General features: G+C 37.2%; 2 protein-coding genes across 2 annotated transcripts; one reads left to right on the forward strand and one right to left on the reverse strand.

The window, feature by feature from the left end:
• The first annotated feature begins 12821 nt into the window (after window positions 1-12821).
• On the forward strand, window positions 12822-13301 carry LOC112697902 (uncharacterized acetyltransferase At3g50280-like). The gene is made up of 3 exons (XM_025751308.1): window positions 12822-12957; window positions 13044-13047; window positions 13163-13301. Exons 1-3 carry the CDS (start codon window positions 12822-12824, stop codon window positions 13299-13301), a joined length of 279 nt encoding a protein of 92 aa, XP_025607093.1.
• A 2530-nt stretch (window positions 13302-15831) lies between these two features.
• LOC112799177 (filament-like plant protein 7) lies at window positions 15832-22521 on the reverse strand. The gene is made up of 6 exons (XM_025841674.3): window positions 21999-22521; window positions 21216-21349; window positions 20474-20618; window positions 17923-20329; window positions 17767-17824; window positions 15832-16550 (listed from the first exon to the last, which is right to left on the reverse strand). The coding sequence occupies exons 2-6, from the start codon at window positions 21309-21311 to the stop codon at window positions 16059-16061; spliced, it is 3198 nt and encodes a 1065-aa protein (XP_025697459.1). The 5' UTR covers window positions 21312-21349; window positions 21999-22521; the 3' UTR covers window positions 15832-16058.
• Between the last annotated feature and the right edge of the window lie 221 nt (window positions 22522-22742).

A 22742-nucleotide genomic window follows, 5' to 3' on the forward strand; every position in this document is an offset into this window, starting at 1 on the left:
TGTGATCTGGGGTCAGGGATAAATCTTATGCCACTCTCTGTAATGGAGAAGCTGGGGATCATTGAGGTACAACCTGCCTTGTTCTCATTGCAATTAGCAGATAAGTCATTGAGACAAGCTTATGGAATAGTAGAGGACGTGCTAGTAAAGGTTGAAGGCCTTTACATCCCTGCTGATTTCATAATCCTAAACACTAGGAAGGAAGATGATGAATGCATCATCCTAGGAAGACCTTTCCTAGCCACAGCAGGAGCTGTGATAGATGTCAACAGAGGTGAATTAGTCCTTCAATTGAATGGGGACTACCTTGTGTTTAAGGCACATGGCCATCCCTCTGTGACAAAAGAGAGTAAGCATGAAGAACTTCTCTCAGTTCAGAGTCAAGAAGAACCCACACAGTCAAACTCTAAGTTTGGTGTTGTGAGGCCACAACCAAACTCTAAGTTTGGTGTTCAGACCCCATATCCAAACTCTAAGTTTGGTGTTGGAACTACACTAACATTGACCTGATCACCTTGTGGCTCCATGAGAGCCACTGTCAAGCTATTGACATTAAAGAAGCGCTTGTTGGGAGGCAACCCAATTTTATTTATCTAATTTTTATTTTATTTTGTTCTATTGTTATTTTGTGTTTTATTAGGTACATGATCATGAGGAGTCACGAAAAAATCAAAAAAAATTAAAAACAGAGTCAAAAACAGAAGAAAAAAATTTTTCACCCTGGAGGTAGCGCAGACTGGCGTTCAACGCCAGTAAGATGCATCTGGTTGGCGTTCAACGCCAGAACAGAGCACCATTTTGGCGCTGAACGCCAGAAACAAGCAACATCCTGGCGCTGAACGCCAGGAATGTGCCTGGAGGAGACAAGCTGGCGTTAAACGCCAGCAACAAGCATGAAACTGGCGTTCAACGCCAGAAACATGCATTACATGGGCGTTGAACGCCCAGAACGTGCACCAATGGGCGTTTAAACACCAGAATGGTGTGCCAAGGCAATTTACATGCCTATTTGGTGCAGGGATGGAATTCCTTGACACCTCAGAACCTGTGGACCCCACAAGATCATCTCAGGATCTGTGGACCTCACAGGATCCCCACCTACCTCGCCCTCTCTCTTTCCATTCATGGTCATTCCTTCTATTTTTCATTCACCACCTACATCTATCCACTCTTCCCCATACACCCCACCTACCTTTACAATTCAACTTCTCTTTCCCACCCAATCCCACCCATATAGCCGAATCCATCTCCCCTCACTCACCTCCATTTTCTTCTTCTTCTTCTTCCTCTCTTCTTTCTTCTCTTGCTCGAGGGCGAGCAATATTTTAAGTTTGGTGTGGTAAAAGCATAGCTTTTTTTGCTTTTCCATTACCATTAATGGCACCTAAGGCCAGAGAAACCTCAAAGGGAAGACAAAAGCTTCCACCTCTGAGTCTTGGGAGATGGAAAGACTATAAGCCGTCATAGCTCAGTGGTAGAACATGTGGCTGCAAATCAAGAGATCCCTGAGATACCTCAGGGAATAAGTCATCCTCCACACAAATATTGGAAGCAACTAAGGGTAGAAACACCAAAATTACTAGGAATCATTCAACAGAAGCAAGGAAGAGACATAGAGGAGCTCAAAAAGCACCATTGGACCTTCAAGAAGGCGCCACCCTCACTCAGGTGGATTCATTCCTTGTTCTTTATTTCTTTCTGTTTTCGGTTTTTAATGTTGTGTTTATCTATGTTTTGTGTCTCTACTTCATGATCATTAGTATGTAACCATGCCTTAAAGCTATGAATAAAATCCATTAATCCTTCACCTCTCTTAAATGAAAAATGTTTTAATTCAAAAGAACAAGAAGTACATGAATTTCGAATTTATCCTTGAATGTAATTTAATTATATTGATGTGGTGGCAATACTTTTTGTTTTCTGAATGAATGCTTGAACAGTGCATATTTTTTATCTTGTTGTTTATGAGTGTTAAAATTGTTGGCTCTTGAAAGAATGATGAACAAAGAGAAATGTTATTGATGATCTGAAAAATCATGAAATTGATTCTTGAAGCAAGAAAAAGCAGTGAAAAAGGAAGCTTGCAAAAAAAAAAAAGTGGCGAAAAAAAATAGAAAGAAAAAGAAGGAGCAGTAGAAAAAGCCAATAGCCCTTAAAACCAAAAGGCAAGGGTAAAAAGGATCCAAGGCTTTGAGCATCAATGGATAGGAGAGCCCAAGGAAATAAAATCCAGGCCTAAGCGGCTAAATCAAGCTGTCCCTAACCATGTGCTTGTGTCATGAAGGTCCAAGTGAAAAGCTTGAGACTAAGTGGTTAAAGTCGTGATCCAAGGCAAAAGAGTGTGCTTAAGAGCTCTGGACACCACTAACTGGGGACTCTAGCAAAGCTGAGTCACAATCTGAAAAGGTTCACCCAGTTATGTGTCTGTGGCATTGATGTATCCGGTGGTAATACTGGAAAACAAAGTGCTTAGGGCCACGGCCAAGACTCATAAGTAGCTGTGTTCAAGAATCAACATGCTTAACTAGGAAAGTCAATAACACTATCCGAAATTCTGAGTTCCCAGAGACGCCAATCACTATGAACTTCAAAGGAAAAAGTGAGATGCCAAAACTATTCAGAAGCAAAAAGCTACAAGTCCCGCTCATCTAATTAAATTAATATTCATTGATATTCTGGAATTTATAGTATCTTCTCTTCTTTTTATCCTAATTGATTTTCAGTTGCTTGGGGACAAGCAACAATTTAAGTTTGGTGTTGTGATGAGCGGATAATTTATACGCATTTTGGCATTGTTTTTAGGTAGTTTTTAGTAAGTTTGAGCTACTTTTAGGGATGTTTTCATTAGTTTTTATGTTAAATTCACATTTCTGGACTTTACTATGAGTTTGTGTATTTTTCTGTGATTTTAGGTAAATTCTGGCTGAAATTGAGGGACTTGAGCAAAACTCTGAAGAAGGCTGACAAAAGGACTGCTGATGCTGTTGGAATCTGACCTCCCTGCACTCAAAATGGATTTTCTGGAGCTACAGAACTCCAAATGGCGCGCTCTCAACGGCTTTGGAAAGTAGACATCCAGAGCTTTTCAGCAATATATAATAGTCCATACTTTATTCGGATATTGACGACGTAACTTGGCGTTGAACGCCAAGTTCATGCTGCTGTCTGGAGTTAAACGCCAGAAAAACGTCATGATCCGGAGTTGAACGCCCAAAACACGTCATAACTCGGAGTTCAACTCCAAGAGAAGCCTCAGCTCATGGATTAATCAAGCTCAGCCCAAGCATACACCAAGTGGGCCCCGGAAGTGGATTTATGCATCAATTACTTACTCATGTAAACCCTAGGAGCTAGTTTATTATAAATAGAACATTTAACTATTGTATTAGATGTCTTTTGACCACGTCTCATCTTTGATCTCAGTTTTGTATTATTCTTCATCTTAGGAGGCCATTGAGCACGTTTCAGGGGGCTGGCCATTTGGCCATGCCTGAACCTTTTACTTATGTATTTTCAACGGTGGAGTTTCTGCACACCATAGATTAAGGGTGTGGAGCTCTGCTGTACCTCAAGTATTAATGCAATTCTATTGTCTTTTATTCAAATCTCTCTTATTCTTATTCCAAGATATTCATTCGTACCCAAGAACATGATGAATGTGATGATAAGTAAACCTCATTATCATTCTCACTTATGAACGCACGTGATTGACAACTGCTTCCGTTCTACATGCAACAAGAGCTTGAATGTGTATCTCTTAGATTCCCCAACAGAATCTTCGTGGTATAAGTTAGATAGATGGCGGCATTCATGAGGATCCGGAAAGTCTAAACCTTGTCTGTGGTATTCCGAGTAGGACTCTATGATTGAATGACTGTGACGAGCTTCAAACTCCTGAAGGCTGGGCGTGATGACAAGCGCAAAAGAATCAAGGGATTCTATTCCAACCTGATTGAGAACCGACAGATGATTAGCCGTGCTGTGACAGAGCATAGGAACGTTTTCACTGAGAGGATGGGATGTAGCCATTGACAACGGTGATGCCCTACATACAGCTTACCATGGAAAGGAGTAAGAAGGATTGAGTTGAAGCAGTGGGAGAGCAGGCGTCCTTGAGCCATACAGTATCTTCATTCGCTTATCTGAAATTCCTACCAATGAATCTGCATGAGTATTCTATCCCTTTTATTATTTATTTTCTTATTTCTATTTTCGAAAACCCATAAACCAATTTAATCTGCCTAACTGAGATGTACAAGGTGACCATAGCTTGCTTCATACCAACAATCTCTGTGGGATCGACCCTTACTCACGTAAGGTTTATTACTTGGACGACCCAGTACACTTGTTGGTTAGTTGAACGGAGTTGTGTCCACTCGTGCCAATTTCAAATTCCATAATTTTACAATTACGTGCAACTACAGCACCAAGTTGATGAATGCAACTCAAAGAATAGTGATCACAATTTCGTCCACCACAAACCATAACACCAACGTAACAAATCTAGACGACCCGGTCATTATGTTCCTACAGCTCGGAGATCTCCTAGTAAAAAAGGTTCTACTGGACCCTGGGAGCAGTGCCAATGTTCTCTTTTACTCCACATTTCAAAAGATGAAGCTGAGCAACAACATCCTTCAACCTTCCACTGGAGACCTGGTTAGTTTCTCAGGTGAGAAAGTCCCGGTTATGGGCTATGTGTGGTTACAAACCACACTCGGTGAGGTTCCCTTATCAAAAACTTCAAATATCCAATACTTAGTTGTTGACTGTTCTGAGTGCTTACAATTTGATACTTGTCCGACCTTTCTTAAATAGGTCGGTGCAATAGTTTCTACAATTCATCTCTGTGTTAAGTTCCCTTTACAGGATAACACAATTGCAACCATTCACAGTGATGCCCGAGAGGCCAGAGAATGCTACAACAGTTTTAAAAGACCTAACCAACACATGCAGACTCATGTGAACAACATCGGCAACCAAGAGGACTTACCAACCCTGTCCGACCTTGATCCCAGGGCAGGAACCCTTGAACGACCAACCTTGACAGAAGACTTACACAAAATATATTTTGTAGATAGCTCGGACATGTTCACTTACGTCAGATCCACATTAAGCTCAGAAGAGAAGGCCTCATTCCGATCATTTTTACAACAAAATTCCTACTTGTTTTCTTGGACCCCAGCTGATATGCCAGGCATTGATCCATCCATCATATCCCACAAGCTAGCATTAGATCCGTCTATCCGACCTATAGCACAGAAAAAGCAGAACCTCGGCCATGACCGCAAACAAGCCTCTCTGGAGGAAACCAAAAAGCTCATCAACGACGTCTTCATCCAGGAAATCAGATTCACAACATGGATGGCAAATGTTGTCATGGTGAAAAACACAACGATAAATGGCACATGTGTGTTGATTTCACTGATCTCAACATAGCATGCCCCAAAGATTCCTATCCTTTTCCATTTATCGATTGCTTAGTTGATAATGCCTCTGGTTATGAAAAACTTAGCTTCATGGATGCATACTTTGGCTATAACCAGATCCAAATGCATCCATCCGATCAAAATAAGACAGCTTTTATTACTGAATATGGAAAATATTGTTATAAAGTCATGCCGTTTGGTCTTAAGAATGCAGGTGCAACTTATCAACGACTAATGGATAAAGTGTTCGCTAAATAGATCGGCAGGAACATTGAGGTCTACGTCGATGACATGGTCGCCAAAACAAATATCGGAAACAGCCACCTTGACGACCTCGCAGAAATCTTCGGACAAATCAGAAAATATAACATGAGACTAAACCACGAGAAATGCGCATTTGGCGTGCAAAGTGGCAAATTCCTCGGCTTTATGCTTACTAGCCGAGGTATTGAGGCAAATCCAGAAAAGTGCAGAGCTATTTTGGATATGACCAGCCCTCAAACTATCAAAGAAGTCCAACGGTTGACAGAGAGACTTGCTGCGCTATCTAGATTCTTACTTTGCCTAGCTTCTAAATCTTTATGTTTTTTCCAAACTTTAAAAAAGAAAAAGGCTTTTCAATAGACTGATGATTGTGAACAAGCATTCACAACCATCAAAGAAACCCTTTCAAAACAACCAATTTTACAAACCCCACTTCAAAGGGAACCATTATTCTTATATTTATCTATCACTAACTGGACTGTAAGCTCCGGTCTTGTTGTAGAAAGGCAAAAGCAGCAGTTGCCGATCTATTTCATTAGCAAAACACTATAGAATGCTGAACTTCAGTATCCGAGCATTGGAAAGCTGGCTTTAGCTCTTGTCTTCTCAGCAAGACGACTACGACCATACTTCCAAATTCATATCATACATGTTTGGATAAACCACCATTTGCGCCAAGTCCTTCACAAACCAGAACTGGCTGGCCGATTAGTTAAATGGTCGGTGGAACTTTCGGAATTTGATATCAAGTACGAGGGCCGATCATCTATCAAGTCACAATTCTTGGCCGACTTCATCGCCGAGTTCTCAGCACTAGACACAGCCGAAGATTACGTTGAATGGTCTTTGTATGTCGACGGGTCCTCCAACCCACAAGGATGTGGAGCAGGAATCATAATTGACGATAGCCACGATAATGTCATCGAACATTCCCTCCATTTTTTTCAAAGCAAGTAACAATCAAAGTGAATACGAAACCCTCATTGCTTAATTTAAACTTGCTGCCGACCTAAACATCACCGAACTTAAGGTATACTGCAACTCCTTACTTATCGTACAGCAGGTAACCAACCTATACCAAGTAAAAGACCCTTTGCTTTCTAAATACCACGATATCATTCAAAATTTACTTTCAAAGTTTTCTAAATATGACATACAGCATATACCATGGGAGAGTAATGGCCGAGCTGATATTCTATCTAAACTCACCAGTACTCAACCAAACGAGTCGTCCCTTTATCACTCAACATTGCTTAAACCGAGTATTGAACTCACAGAAATTTTAAGTGTTACACAGGATACTGACTGGAGAACACCTTACATAAGTTATTTAAGAACTGGAGTTGTGCCAGATAATATTCAAAATCCCCGGCATTTTCGCCGACAAGCTTCGTCTTTTACTATATATGACAACTACCTGTACAGACAAGATTTTGCTCGTCCTCTGCTCAAATGCCTCAACATGTCTGAAGCAAATATTACATTATCCGAGGCACACGAAGGCATCTGTGGTGCACACCTCGGTGCCCGAAGTCTCTGTTCAAAGATACTACGTGCTGGCTTCTACTGGCCGACATTACAAAAGGATTGCAAAACAAAGGTCAGAAACTGCGATAACTGCCAAAAACACAGCCCGATAACACACTTGCCAGCCGAATTATTGCACAACTTCGAGGTAACTTGGCCATTCAACCAATGGGGTTTAGATGTTCTCGGCCCTTTCCCGACAGCGGCAGGGTAGGTAAAATTCCTGGTTGTAGGAATTGATTAATTTTCAAAACGGATAGAAGCCCAGCCTCTAGCCAAAATTACCTCAGAACAAATACTTTCTTTTATATGAAAATATATTATTTGTCGATTCGGCATACCTCGGCACATTATCACAGATAATGGTCGCCAGTTTGCCGATCATAAGTTCACATCTTTCTTGCAGGACTTGAAAATTAAATAGCATTTTTCATCGATAGAACACCCACAAACAAATGGGTTAGCAGAAGCCGCAAACAAAGTAATACTCCATGCTCTTAGGAAAAAACTAGACGATGCAAAAGGTCTCTGGGCCGAGCTTATACCAGAAATCATATGGGGGTACAATACCACAATCCACTCAACAACAAAAGAAACACCATTTCGCCTGGTATATAGCTCTGACGCCATGATACCAGTGGAGATCTCCCAATCATCATTACGAACTCAGTTGGCCGACCATACAACTGCAGAATCAAATCGGCATACCGACCTAGACCTCGTCGAAGAAATTAGATCCTCAGCAGCAATCACACACCGAGCAATGCAACAGCACATAGCTCGACGCTATAATAAAAAAATCACTCCCAAGATCCTTTCAAGTCAATGACTTGGTGCTAAGAAGAACAGAACAAGCTAGAAGACCATCAAACCATGACAAACTAGTAGCAAACTGGGAAGGTCCCTACCGAATCATACAAATAATCGGCAATGGAGCTTACTGATTACAAACATTAGATGGTAATGATTTTCCTAACACTTGGAATGTATCTTCTTTAAAGTCATATTACAGTTAAAACTAGGGACAGGCTAGTACTCGTTTTCCTACTACAAAGATTTTTCCCACAATGGCTTTTACTTGGAGAGATTTTAACGAGGCTAGCCTACCTGATCCTTTGAAATCAAAGGTTTACCAACAAATAAATTTCTTACTTCATCAAGTCAATATTTTTGCATTTCATTTATTTACTTGTAACCTATTTATACCATCGATCTTACTCTGACTCTGACCTTTCGGAAACTATCATTCAAACAATTGGCCGATCTTACTTTGACGCTGACCTTTTGGAAACTATCATTCAAACAAATGGTATATCTTACTCCGAATCCGACCATTCGGAAACTATCAGTCAAAACAAACAATCGATCTAACCCCAAATCCGGCTCCTCGAAATTAATGTCAAAACAAATTTTCGATCAATATTCAAAAACTGATTATTCAAAATCAATCACAAATACAGCCGATCTTTAAACAGAATCCGATTAAACCGAATATAATCTATCAAATTAACCCTATTACTCAGCATCTAACTAATCTCGGCCTACTCGGCCTTCCCTTCACATCAACCAATATCCACCAAAATATTGGCACTTCACCATTCATACAAATTTACCTAACACTATGATAAATTTTACCCATATCAATCAATTTGGCTCCAAACCACAGTAACAAACAAGATAACACTAGCTTATCATAATATTCTGTACTAATCATAACATGCACAACAACATCTATTCAGAAGCATCGTAAGTTATTTTACTCCAAAAATAGTAGCAAAATAAAAAGTTACAAACACAAAAGCTCAACACAAGAGCAACATAGTTTACTAACAAAATTAATTATCCAAAAACACAACAGAACCAAACCAAAAGCCTGTTGAACATTTTCATCTCCATGCTCAGCAGCGCCGTCATCCTCAACCATAACGCCATCCTGCACTATCTTCCCTGGATCCATCTGAGAGAAGTCCATATCAGGAGCAAGAAACCTCGCCGGAATAGAAGCCCTTTCAAAACCTTCAATAAACGAATCCAAAATCTCCCCTTGTTTGTTCTTTTCAATCTCTTTCAACTGACTCGTTAACTCAATAACACGAGCACTCATACTGGAGAGATCGGCCTCCTTCTTCTTAATGTCCTCCACTTCCTTCGAATAATTTTCCTTTGTCGGTAATAATTCCTTCTTTACCTCAGCCAGCTCCTCCTCAAACTCGGCAACCCTAGCTTTCTTCAACTCTTCCTTTAACTTCAAATCAGACTTTTCATTCCCAGCTTTCAAATGTTTCTTTTCTCGGCTACGCCCCAAACTGGCAAGCCGCAGACCAACAACCTAAAGCAAAACAACGATCATTAGCATCATCAACTATCAACAAGTTAAAGGAACCAACAAAATAGTAATTACCTGCATATATTGATCAATCGCCACATCCCCTACCTCATCCGCCAAGATAACATCAGACAGGGTCTGACAGACTTCATCAGCAGTAACCATGAATGGATAATCCTTCCCCCAGAGAAAGGAACCCTCACTCTGCTCAACAAAATCATGCAACTTCTTCTGGTTATCATAAAATTTCTGAACCTCCTCTATCGGTACTTCTAAACCATCATCGGACTCTTCCAACAGATCCATAACATCAGCTTTCTTCCTTTTTAAAATAACCTTCTTTCTCTTCGGTTTTGGCTTATCAACCTCGCCAGTACCAACCTTATCCGCTTTTAACGTAGATCCTTCCTTATCAAGACCTTTACTCCTCACCCGAGCCCTCAGACTAGCAACAGATGCACCCGGATATTTACCTCCTGAAAAGCAAACAAAACCAAAAATTGCTCACAAAACTCAGATATGATACAACAACCAAATTGAAACCCTTTCCCAAATAATCTATAACAGCGGCCTTATTATCCTCACACTACAGTAGTTCATATGCAAAAATCAACTCCTTACGATCAACAACTTCAGTCAAGTATTCAATTACACACTCATTTCTTGCATTTATAACCTCCGGTCCCAGAATACTCTGAGGCTCCGAACACCACCAGACAGAAAATTTCTCCCCAAAATGCTCATCCATATAAAAAGAAAACTCTCCCTCAACATTTCTAACCTTTACATGCATTTCCTTAAAATTTTTGAAAGAGGATTTGTAAAGTTTGAAAACAGCAAAATGGGGTGAACTATTCAAGTTTACCCAACCCCCTTCCAAACCCCTTTTGCTTGAAATAATGAAAAGAATAACTCTACCATCAGTTCCTCTTCCAGAAACTCCATTAGAATTTCAAAACTACGAAGGAATGCCCAGCCATTAGGATGAAGTTGGGAAGGTGCACAATTAAGCTGTTTCAATACCTGACACTCAGAATCCGTAAAGGGAAACTTCACCCTCAACTCCTCAAAAACACTGCTATACATATAGAAATACTCAAAACTCTCCCCTCTGTGAAAAATCCTGTCACCTGAAGAACAGGGCAATAGCTCCACCCGAACCCTTACACCTACCCTAACAATCTTACTACTATCAATCTCCTTCACAGCGTCCTCATCCAAGAACAAAGACACACAATTCCTCACATCCTCATTAACCCAATCATAAGACCAATCAATTTTCTCTTTCTTCTCCTTTTCGAAACCCATCAGTAACCAACAAATAATGAAAGAGAAGAAGAAGAAAAACAGAAAATGAAGGAAAAGAAAAAGAAAAATAGAAAAATGTAGGAGGAAGAACACAGAGGTTAGAACATACCTCTCTTACTCATTTTCCTTCCAAACGTCTCAGATAAACAAAAAGAAAGGGAGCCAAAGTGAAAACCTTCAGGATTTCAAGAGTGTTTTAATTAAACACACTTTACCACCTATTTCAATTCCACTGCCCTCACATCAAATCAGTTACATAAAAAAGAGTGAATTACATTGGAACCACGCACGTGCATTTAATTCTGTCTCTCTACCACTAAACATCATCATTTACCATTATTAACTATTTAATAAAGCACTTTGAACTGGGGTTATAAGGCCTCACCCAATTGGCCGAGTTACTCGGTCACTAAATAACCGATTTATGTTTCATTAATAAGCTCAACCTGCTTCATTAAACACATTTCCAGACTAAACTTGGGGGCTATGATCCGACCATTACAAACACCAAGTCATAATTTGGCATCATGACTCATAACTCGGCCAAATAAAGAACAGATCGGCGTTACACGTTATGAACCAAGCACAACGACCCACATACTAGAATCAAAACGTCAAAGCAGACATCATCACCCATTAAGCCTTATTATTATTATTCAATTCAGATGATGAAACAGAAATATAACCAACTTGTTTCACTCCACATATAAAGGTATAACATCTTCTCCTTAAACACACACATTGAATTCTCAATACTAACGTTTCGGAGTGCCTTTGCAGGTACACTCTCCCTATTTCTTGCTCACGCTCTATGCGATTGGACATTCCCTCGGAGTGAAGCTCGGACTTCCACAAAACTTAAAGATCGGCACCAAAGATAACAACTCGGCGCTGATTCCCATAAACCGAGCTCCCCCTTCAGGTATCACAGAAGAACGATTTTAATTTGTTATTATTGCTTTTAGTATCATATTACAAATTGGTTGCTAACAACTTTTTACTTTGTATAAATTAATTTTTAATAAAAAATTAACAAATTAGTTCACTATATTCAGCAAATAAAAAATATAGAAGAACAATGTTTTTTTATAAACAACCTAAATAATAGGTTAAAAAATAATTTTAATTTTAAAGTTTAAATTTTAAATTAATTAAGTTTATTTATGTTAGTGAGTTTAGAATGTAATTCATTATTTACATCGTTCAAAATCACTGATATCTATCTAGCGGAATCGTTTCTTCCTTGCCACAAAATTTTGGCTCTCCGATCCTACAAATATGACCTACCTCTGCCTGCTCTTTTAGCATATCATTCCCTTGAAGTCTCACCTCACTAACAGTAAAGCTCCCTCCATAAGATTTTTCCATGGCTGGAATCCCAATAATCACGGCCAGTACAATCCAAGCACCTAGTTGCAGCAGGTCAGCTTAGAAAATCGATTTAACCCCATGGGAACTTGAACAACACCAAAAAGGCCTTCTTTATTATCACAAACCATTATCATCACAAATTCGGCATCTCAAACACTCCCTTTCCACCCCTCGCCGGCCGTCTCATCGCTATGGAAAGCGAAAACAACACTACCTATTGTCATATTCTCTGCCACAATAACGGATCCCTATCTCTTTGTCCATGCCATAGCAGAGAACACAAGTGTTGATGATATTCTTCAACCCAAGTATGTTCCTTCCATTATCAACTCCTTTTTAACGGAGTTAGAAACTGCAAGTAACGGAGCTAGTTGACGTCTCATCGGCTTCACGATCAACCACGTGGTCGGCGACGGCGAGTCGTTATGGCACTTCCTCAATTCATGGTGCAAAATCTCACGTGGTTGTCATAAATTAATCCAAGTTCCTTTACTGGAACGATTTTTTCTCGTTACAATTAAACCTCCAATTCCAATACCAGTTCCCTCTCCATTCACAAAGGAGGAGAATCAATTACACAACTAACTCTACCTCAAATGAGAGTCTTCCATTTCACAAAAGAGAAAATAGCGCAACTTAAAGCAAAGGCTAATGCAGAGGCCAAAACACATAAAATATCATCACTGCAAGCGGTTTTAACTCACCTTTGGCTCTCTGTGACCACAACAAGAGGTTTCTTACGTAATGATAATAGGGCTTAGACGGAGGATTCTTCCGCCGTTACGTTGCCGGATAATTATTTTGGAAACGCAATGCAGATTGGTGTGGTAAGGATGAAAGCAGTGGAACTACTTGAAGGTGGGATCGGAAAGGGAGCTGAGGAGATGAACAAGATGCTATGAGTCTCTGCTGAGACTCCGGTGTTGTTTCGACTCAGCGGCGCCATTGGTGGCAAGGCCTTGTCCACTGGAAGCTCACCAAGGTTCAATGTTTATGGCAATGACTTAGGTTGGGGAAAGCCTGTGGCGGTTAGGGCTGGATCGTATATGATTCATGGCAGGGAAGGACGAAGGTAGCATTGACATTCAAGTTTGTCTTCCTTATGAGTTATGAGATCTTGGAGGCCATGGGGAATGACCCTGAGTTCATGGATGCTGTTACTGTCGATTGATTTGAGGCTCAGGCAAAAAACTGCACGTCAATTATTCTTCAATTTGAACTTCAGACCAATGGATATGTTAAAACTTAAAAGTGTTGTCAAAGGTTAAATATGATAATTTTTTATTTTAATATTAAAAAGTGAATAGAATTTTTACGTCAATGTTACAAAAAAAAATGGAGTTTTACAGTGTTCTGAGCCTGTTTTTTACAAACACAATATCCAAAACACGTAATGCACACAAAGCCAAAGTCAGGTGCAGTCGACTTTACGTGTAGTTGATATTTGAGAGCCGTTAGATGAAAATTTAGTCAAATCATCTAACGATTCTCAGATAAAACCTTTACGTGAAGTCGATTACACCTGAATTTTCACTATTTACAATATAGAGTCTGTGTATTATAATTTAATATTTTTTTGTGACATTATAATTTAATATTAAAATAATACAATACACAATCAATATATTATTTTTATAAATTAAAAAAAATAATTTAACAATCCATCCTCTACAAATTTTACAACTCCCAAAACTTTGTAAAATACTGTAGTTTCTAATATTAAAAAATTACCCACATTCTTATTTAATATCTAAAAAATTGAATCTAAATATGACATACCCGATTTATTATGCTTTTTCCATTTATTTATTCGGTAGTTCAGCAACTATCGACTATTGTGCAGCGCATTATTAGCAAGCGACTAAAAGTTGCTCATTATTGATGCTAGAGGTAGAGCAGTAGAGGTGACAGAATTTATTGTTTCGAAAACATTTGATAATTAAAAAATTAAAAATATTATTTATACACTAAAATTAGTTATTAAAATTAGTCATTAATATATTTATATATAAATATATATAATTTAATTTATTTTTAATATATATTTATATTTTATTATATATTTATATTAATAATTAATTTTAGTGACTAATTTTATTATACACATAATATAATTATTAAAAAACTAATAAAAAAATCAAAACCTACTATTTTTCGTTTTATTCAATGTAATATGTAATGAATAAATACTAAAGTAAGGTTAGGCTATTTGGATTCATTATTTTTTTTTAGTATTATTGTTATTTTTTTATAATAATTAGTTATTAATATTTAAATATGTAGAATAAAAATATGTTATTAGATTATTAAATTAAAAAAATTGGATTGATTTGGCCCTTTAGTATTTTTCTTATTTTTATTTCTATCAATTATTTTAAATGTATACCAAATTCAGCATTAAAATTAATTATTAGAATAGAATACACATTAAAATATAAAATATACGTAAAAATAAATTAACTTACATGTATATATTTATATATAAATATATAATTATTGATTTTAATAATTAATTTTAATGTGTAAATAGTATTTTTGTATTTTAACACATCAATTATTGTGTGCTTGTCATGAACTATTGACATCTTCCATAACAAGAATATAAATAGATAAAAACTCACATGTAAAAAGATATTTTTGTGTAGAATTAATAATTAAAAATTATTAGATAATAATTATTAAATATGTTAAATTATTTAATAATTTTTAATTATTAATTTTGTATAAAAATAACTGCGAGTAAGCTTTTATTATTAAATTTATAAAATTTTAGTTTTAACTCACATTATTTTTGAGTAAACACCATAATTAGTTTCTAACAAATTTTACATTGAACACTTTAGTTTTATTATATTCTAAAAAATATTATTATCAGACTAATTAATCCTATTTTAAAATGATGGAGAACTCATTTTGTTTTATGGAAATAACTATCAAGAATTTATAAAAAAATAAAAATTTATTAAAAATTAGAATATCTTATTTAAAATTTTTGAAAAAAGAATAAATTTATCCCTAACTTTTTGGTTCCTAGATAGTTAAATCTCTAGAGATTTAAAAATACATTTAAGTATTTGACTTTTTTAAAATTTGGATACATTGATCCCTGGATCTAATTTGTTTCATTTTAAAAACTCTCTCACGTGTGCATCCGTATCAACCAAGTCGGTACAACGAGAACTACATTTGATTTTTCTGTTGGGTTTGACAAACCCAAGTGAATATCAAAGATCGATATATCTACATTTTAAAAAAGTCAACAACTTAAATTTATTTTCAAATTTTCGAGATCTTAAATATCAATGGATCAAAAAGTCAATAACCTATTTATTCTTTTTATACAAATTTCTAATGATCATTTGAGTGTTTGCTATAGTTTTTTTATGCTGATTGGTGGCATTACGAAACTACTTTTTAGTTCAACTTATTGATATAGTAAATACCTAGTATTATTCACTTGACATTTTTTCCTTTCAAAATGTATTTCATATTTTTTTCCCTCTTTAATTAATGTTTCGAAACCTCTTTAATTCTTATTTCGAAAAGGAATTTCGCAATATGCTATGCATACGAAAAATAACCAAATGCCACGAGAAAACTTCAATATGTATCACAACAATATTAGTTGATAGCTTTCATAACAAACTTTCACTTGTTAGTTTCCACTTTTTGGCGTATATATACAAGAGGAAAACACAATACAACCACCAACTCTCCTCACTTAATTTTTTTAAAAAGTAAAATAAAATAAAATAAAAGAACCACAACAATTTTCTTTTTCACTAAAATTATACCGCACTGAAAAACACTAGAGTTTATTATGTATGAGCATTTCATATGTTAGATGATGGAAGTGGTGCTTTCTTGTTGGCACTTTTCTTTTTTCTCCATAATTTCTTCCACAAACTTCCACTGCCCTGTTTCTTTGCAGGAACAATGGCCAAAGAATTAACAGCATCCTCATCGTCATTGCCTTTAGTTCCATTCAAAACTAAAATCTTTTCCAGGGTCTCTATATTGCCAGGAATGTTGGAGTGAGTTGTTTTGCCATCACTTTCTTTCGAAACCTTGGCCTTACTATCATCTTCGGCCAGCATTTGATCGAGCAGGGATCGATTTTTCACTCTCATATCTTTCTCGAGGGCAGGACTTGGACCCACATGCGAGGTATTGGCTGGTGCCGTGTTGGTAACTGCATTAGCAATGGCATTGTCAAAAAGAGCTGCATCCTTTGGTGCAGCTATCGCCTTCAACTGCTTTCCAAGGTTAAGAATGGTTTCTTGACACTCGGCCAGCTTCTCTGAAGCAGCTGTTATCTCCCAATCCTGCAGGAATTTATCAACACTCCTTAACTAAATGCCAGTGATGCACAACAGTGATCGTACACAAGCATAAATGATACTTTAATTTGTTTATTATTCTAATAACTAAACTCCAATGGGGCTTTATCTTCAATGCTTTTAAGGGCGTGTTTGCAAGTTGGAGCTTTGGAAGAATGAATTTGGTCTTTGGGAAAGCAAAAACTACTTCACTCTACACCTCCAGGTCTTCCCTTTCCCTCCAAAATCGAAAACACCCCCTAAGGGAACTGATGGTTAGTTCATTCCATATTGATACTAAAACTTTGCTAGTTTTGTACACCAGCAAGAAATTTAAAGAGTGGTTAGTTCATTCCATATTGATACTAAAACTTTGCTAGTTTTGTACACCAGCAAGAAATTTAAAGAGTGGTTTGTGAAGGTTCTATTGACTGGTCTTGAATGAAGTCTAATGTATCAATATAAGAGAAAAAAGAGAACAGTGGTGGTATTTCTCTCTGCAAAGCAATTCATACAAATTATAGCAACATGAATGAAGTGTTCTATCACTCACCTATCTAACAGTTTCTTATTTATGAATATAAGTTTATAGGAGGAGTCCATGCTAAAACAGAGGATAAAGTGAATACTCCATTGACAATAGGAACCAACATCACGATGGAAACAGAAACAATTCATGTGACCTCAATCAGATATGACATATTTGTTCTGATTCCTTTCAAAATGAAAAAGACATAGATCCAATTTGTAGACTTCCTCCTCATCAAACCAGAAAATATCTTTTTGATAAGTTCATATTCTCAGCTTATTCAAATTAGTTATATATCAGACTATTTCTGGCATAGCAACAGTAAATATTCAACAGAATGCATCCCATGGAGTTGCACAAAGCACCACACTCCACCAAAGGTTCTCCAATTAATAATTAAAAGCGATTGCCCTCATTAATATCTTAATACCATTAAGCGACAAATTTGAATTTTAGACGAATTATGCTTCAGCTAGATTATTTATTCCTATCTTAAGTAACAACTAACAAGGCTATCTTGTGAACTTGTCCTCTATACTGTTTGCATTATCCTTCTTGTCTTGTGAGTATTATTTCTTCGTTTATCCAGAAAAAGAATGCTTTAGCTTGATTAAATTATCTCAAGTGGCACTAACAATCAAACTGTGAGTCTGTGACAAAACACAAAAAACAAATAGAATGAAAAGAACTTACAGTTCGCAGTGGCTTATCTTTATGGTCAATAGCATTGTTTGAGCAGTTCTTTGACATGCTGAAAAAAGAGAGATCTGATGTGTGACACTCCTCAAATACAATTAAAAGCTAAATATTCAAAATATCATATTGAAAGAAACATTTATAGATTGACACCTTTCAAGATGGAGCTGCAATTCAAGACATCTGGTCTCTAAGTCTTCACAACAGTGAGTTTTGTTCTCCAGTTCCACTTCTAATGTGAAAACCTTGTGATAAGCCTCTTTCAATTCAGCTTCTTTATGCTGTACATCGAGATCTGAATTTGCCAATTTGAGCTTTTTTATTTGACCCTCAAGTACTGCATTTGATTCTTTTAAGCTTTGTAAATCTGATGTCAAGCTGGTAATAGTTTTCTCAGATTCTTGGAGTTGACTTATTAATGATTCAATCCTGTCAGTAGCTGATTTAAGTCTCCCTTCCAAGGCTCCCCTTTGAGATTCAGCACTGACCAATTTATCTTTAATATTTTTTAATTCTTCTTTCTCGGCATAATACATCTCTCCAGTATGTAGATCATCACCACCAGCAGTAGTTACTTGAGGCAACTTATCTGCCCCTGTAAAAAGACTTGCCTCTGCTTCACTTTCACTTCGGGTCTCGTCCCAATCAAATTGTTTCTTGATGGCATCCCTCATACTAGAAACATCCTGGATCGAAAAGCAGTGATTCATAATCCAATCCAAAGCAGTTGTTAATTCCTCAGCAAATTTTCCATGATCCGCCTTGCCATTCAGTAAATCATAACATACATGGAGAAAATGTTGCAAAACGTTAGCTAGTTCTGAAGTTTTCCACTGGAAAACACGGACCATGTATCCTGTTGGCATTCCTAGAACCTTATGTGAAAGATTATTCCCATCTCTTCCGCACAAGGGATCCAAACCATCATAATCCACAGCAGGCACACTGATTCCTTCAATGAGCTCAACTATCTTGCCTATCGATTTACTCAGATCTGCCTCAGACTGTTCTTTCACTATCTTTATTGATGAGATATCAGCATCATTTACATCACTAGATGGATCAATAAGACCAGATCCTTTGGTTGGATCAAAGACAAGTAGATCTGGATTATTCAGATGCCTCAAAGCTACTCTAACATCCTCAAATATATCATCAAGGGTTTTATGAGTGATGCAACTCTGCTCCAAGACCAATTTTACTATTTCATGAAGCCATCCAGGAACATTACCTTTCAAAATATCAATGGAAGAGGTTTCCTGATTAGACACTGACACATTAGAAATGCGAGCAGGCACTCGAACGATCTCCTTACCTGATGCATCAAAGGTAGAATCATCCATCCCAGTATCTGAAAAACCATTAATTTCATTAACTCCTTTTGAGGAAGCATGAGACATTTCAGGGGCTTTTTCAACAGAGACTATTGCTAATTTTTCCATTTCAAGGAAGTCATCCATAAGATTTATGTCTGAAGCTCCAACACTTCTGCATGACTGTGACTCCTTCTGCTTATTGCTTTTGAAGTTTTCCAATTCTGAAATCAAGGCAGAAGCCCAAGATTCAGCACAGCTAGCCTTGTCATCGCTGCCATTGTCAGACATTGATGCCAAAGAGAACTCATGTAATGCTAGGTTACTTCGAGGCTTCTCTAAGTTTAAGTGGCTTCTAGGCGAATCTCCAATCTGTGACTCCAGTTGCAAAAGTTTTGAAGCTGTGCGAGAAAGCATTACTCTTGAGAATTGTAGCTCACTCATTTTCCTATTTAGGGATTCTTTCAGAGTCTTGTTCTCTTCTTCAACAGCAGATAGCTGCTCTGTCAATGTACTGATTCTTCTACCAGGAGTCTCAGGAGAACTGTCAATAGAAGATTCAACCATCAAACTGCTGGTTGAGTTCAACCTCGTCCTTCTCGTTTCAAATGAATCCCGTCCCAAAACTTCAACTTCATTTTTCATTTTTGCCAGGGCAGCAGGACCTGGTAATCGTTTCCGAACCAGAAGCCGCAGCCTCTGACATTCTGATTCTAATTTGGCAATTTTTTTAACATTCTCTAAGTGCTGTCTGTGAGAAACATCAGCCGTCCGGCGATTAAACTCTCTCTCTTCATTTCGGATCTCAAGTTCCTTTTCAAGGACTCGAACCTCATACTTGAAAGAGGCATTTTCTTTTTCAATAGAGTCTAATTTAATCATCAGTGCATTATGATTTGCCTCAGCTTGATTCAATTGTCTTTTCAGATCTTCAATCAGATTTTCTTTTGCAAGAATGGACTTATTAAGATGAGAATTTTCAGTCTCCGCTTTTGCTAGCCATTTACCTACCTCAGATAACTGCTCCTCCAGAACCATGCGCTCTTTTTCAAATTCTTTTGAAGCCTTCATCACAGCATCATGAACCCTTCGCCCTTGTTCTTCTCGAACAAAACGTAACTGTTGCATACATTCCTTGAGAGCTCCATCCAAATGGACTACTCTTTCTTCATAAATTAATCTCTGCTGCAAAGCTTCATCAAAATCATGCTTCATAGACAACACCTCAGCTTTTGCCTTCTCATAACCTTCACATTCAAGCCTTTTATCAGAGGCTGGTAACTACCTTAAAACTATTGTACTCATAATTTGGTTATTTCTGTATTTTTCAAGTCCTATATTACAGAACAGTGGGGACAGATAAGGGAAATATACAGATCAATGAATATTACCTGCTGTTGCTTCCTGAGCAATTTTTGTTTGCTTTTTCAACAGCTCACCTTTAGCATTACAGTCAGAGATTGCCGAAGTAAGCTTATCATTTAGTCTTTTCAAGTCTTTCTCCAATTCTTCTTTATCAGCTAGAAGAGCCTGTACCTAAAACACATAACGAGAAAAAGGTAAGAGTAGAACAAACCAAAGGTACCCGTTATTTCATTTTACATTAGGTAATAAAGCAAACATTAAGTTTCACTTAGTTATGGGCACAAATCATTATTACAAAAATAATTCAGCTCAAGCTATAATTGCCAAACCGGCATTCTTTTCTTTTTATTTTGGTGGTGAACAAAGTCCAGTAAGATTCAGCATCAGTCAGCACACCAAGGACCAGACATGCCCCTAGGGTCAAAAGAGCGCTTATGTGTAGTCATCCATGGCCAACAAAAGGGATCCTCACAATAACTGTGTCCTTATGAGATAAACTTTTGAACCATTTACACTTGTGCAAACCCTCATTGCCATTCTTTACTAATAAGAAATGAAATGTTGTTAACGGAGAAAGTACTATATCACTACACTAGCTCTTGAAAATGTTCAATGTGTAAGACAAAATAAGGGGGAAATAGAAAGGGATATAATGCAGGCAGCTTAATCTTTATATGAACTTGGAAGATTCCATAACAATTGCAAAACGAAAAAACTATATAAACTGATAACAACATAATAACAGATGATAAATAAACCTTAGATTACCTCTTGGTTTTCTTTCGAAGCGAGATTGGTATTGTCTGTCGTTACGGTTATCTTTTCTGAGGATTTTTTCCTCCAAGGCCATGGTTTGTGATCCATAATGCTAAGAAGGCTTCAATGTGGTGGCAGTGTGGCACCTGTAAGGAGTCACAACTCACAAAGTCACAATGATAACTTTTTCAAGAAATAAACTCCTCCTACTCCAGTAACCTAATCTAAGTTTTTCATCAATGCTATTATCAACAACATTATGATGTTCATTGAGAAGCACCATATACGGTAGCACATACTTCTATTGTCATGTATTGCAGAGGTTGTAACTATAGTAAGAAAACTTACAGGAAATCAAAAAATTAAAAAAAAAACCCCTAGGAAAGTAGAAACATTACTTGGTCTTTTCAACTAGGAAATTGCAATCGCATTTAAAAAAAAAAAAAAAAAAAAAAAAAAAAAAAAAAAAAACAAGTTTTTACATTCCACGGAAAAATAAACAAATAAATAAACAAATCAAAATTTTCCATTTGTTAAGAGCATCGAAATCCCCATGGCACATATCACCACCATTATTCATAAAATCTAACACAACATGACAAAGTCTAAACCTGCACATAAGCCGACGAATCATTCACATGCAACTTAGATTCACGAGAAAAATGTTTTATTTCCCCTTTTTCCATAAAAAGAAAAATTAACTAAGCCCTTTCAAAATCTAAAGAAAAAAAGGGACGAAAAAATAAAATATAGTACATTCTTAAACAACTTGAGAAAGTGCTTGTGATTTCTCACCTCTAGGAACGAAGTTTGAGGTTTTGCTTTGGCATGGAACATCCAAGCTGCAATGGCGGTGCTTTGCAAAATAAATGGGAAGGGGAGGGGGTAGTTTGCAATAAGAACTTAGGATTGAAGGCTCAGGGGTCAAAGCATGACAATGCATATGATTACGATGTTTGATCTCTCAGCAAAGGGAGAATGAGTGTGAATGAGGGGAGCTGGGCACCACACGAGGAAGAAAGCCTTTGTTCCAGCTCAGCTTTCTTTGTAGAGTGTGAAGAGTGTGTGTGGGCGTTGGGTGAGGAAAGAATGGAAAAGAGAAGTAAAAAGATGGGAAAGTGGAAAGTGGAAAGTGGGAGTGTAGATGTGAAGAGAAAATGACAGAGTGAGAGAGAAAGAAGTGGGGGCCTGTAGGTGTCGGCTTGGGGCTTTTCATTGGATCTGCATAACACGCGAGTCGAGGAAGGGGAGAGTTTTTCGGATTACATTTTTTACTTCGGATTACATTTTTCACTCGAAATTCAGTCAACATAGTCGCATCCTAAGCTTCAATTGGTGTAATGATATGATGCCCGTTATTTTTCTTTTCCAAGGATTTGGCTAATAGGTATAAATTACTAAAATTGCATTCTAAATGGTTAAAATGGGATTAAAAATATTTTGTTGCTCACGGAAATAATTCTAGACTCAAGATTTGGGGTGTTCAATATGAGATCAAATTTGTTCGGTTGCTTCGGTGTTTGGTGAATTGGTAAGATG

Source organism: Arachis hypogaea, chromosome 1 (assembly GCF_003086295.3).
Source record: "Arachis hypogaea cultivar Tifrunner chromosome 1, arahy.Tifrunner.gnm2.J5K5, whole genome shotgun sequence".
Taxonomy (NCBI): Eukaryota; Viridiplantae; Streptophyta; class Magnoliopsida; order Fabales; family Fabaceae; genus Arachis; species Arachis hypogaea.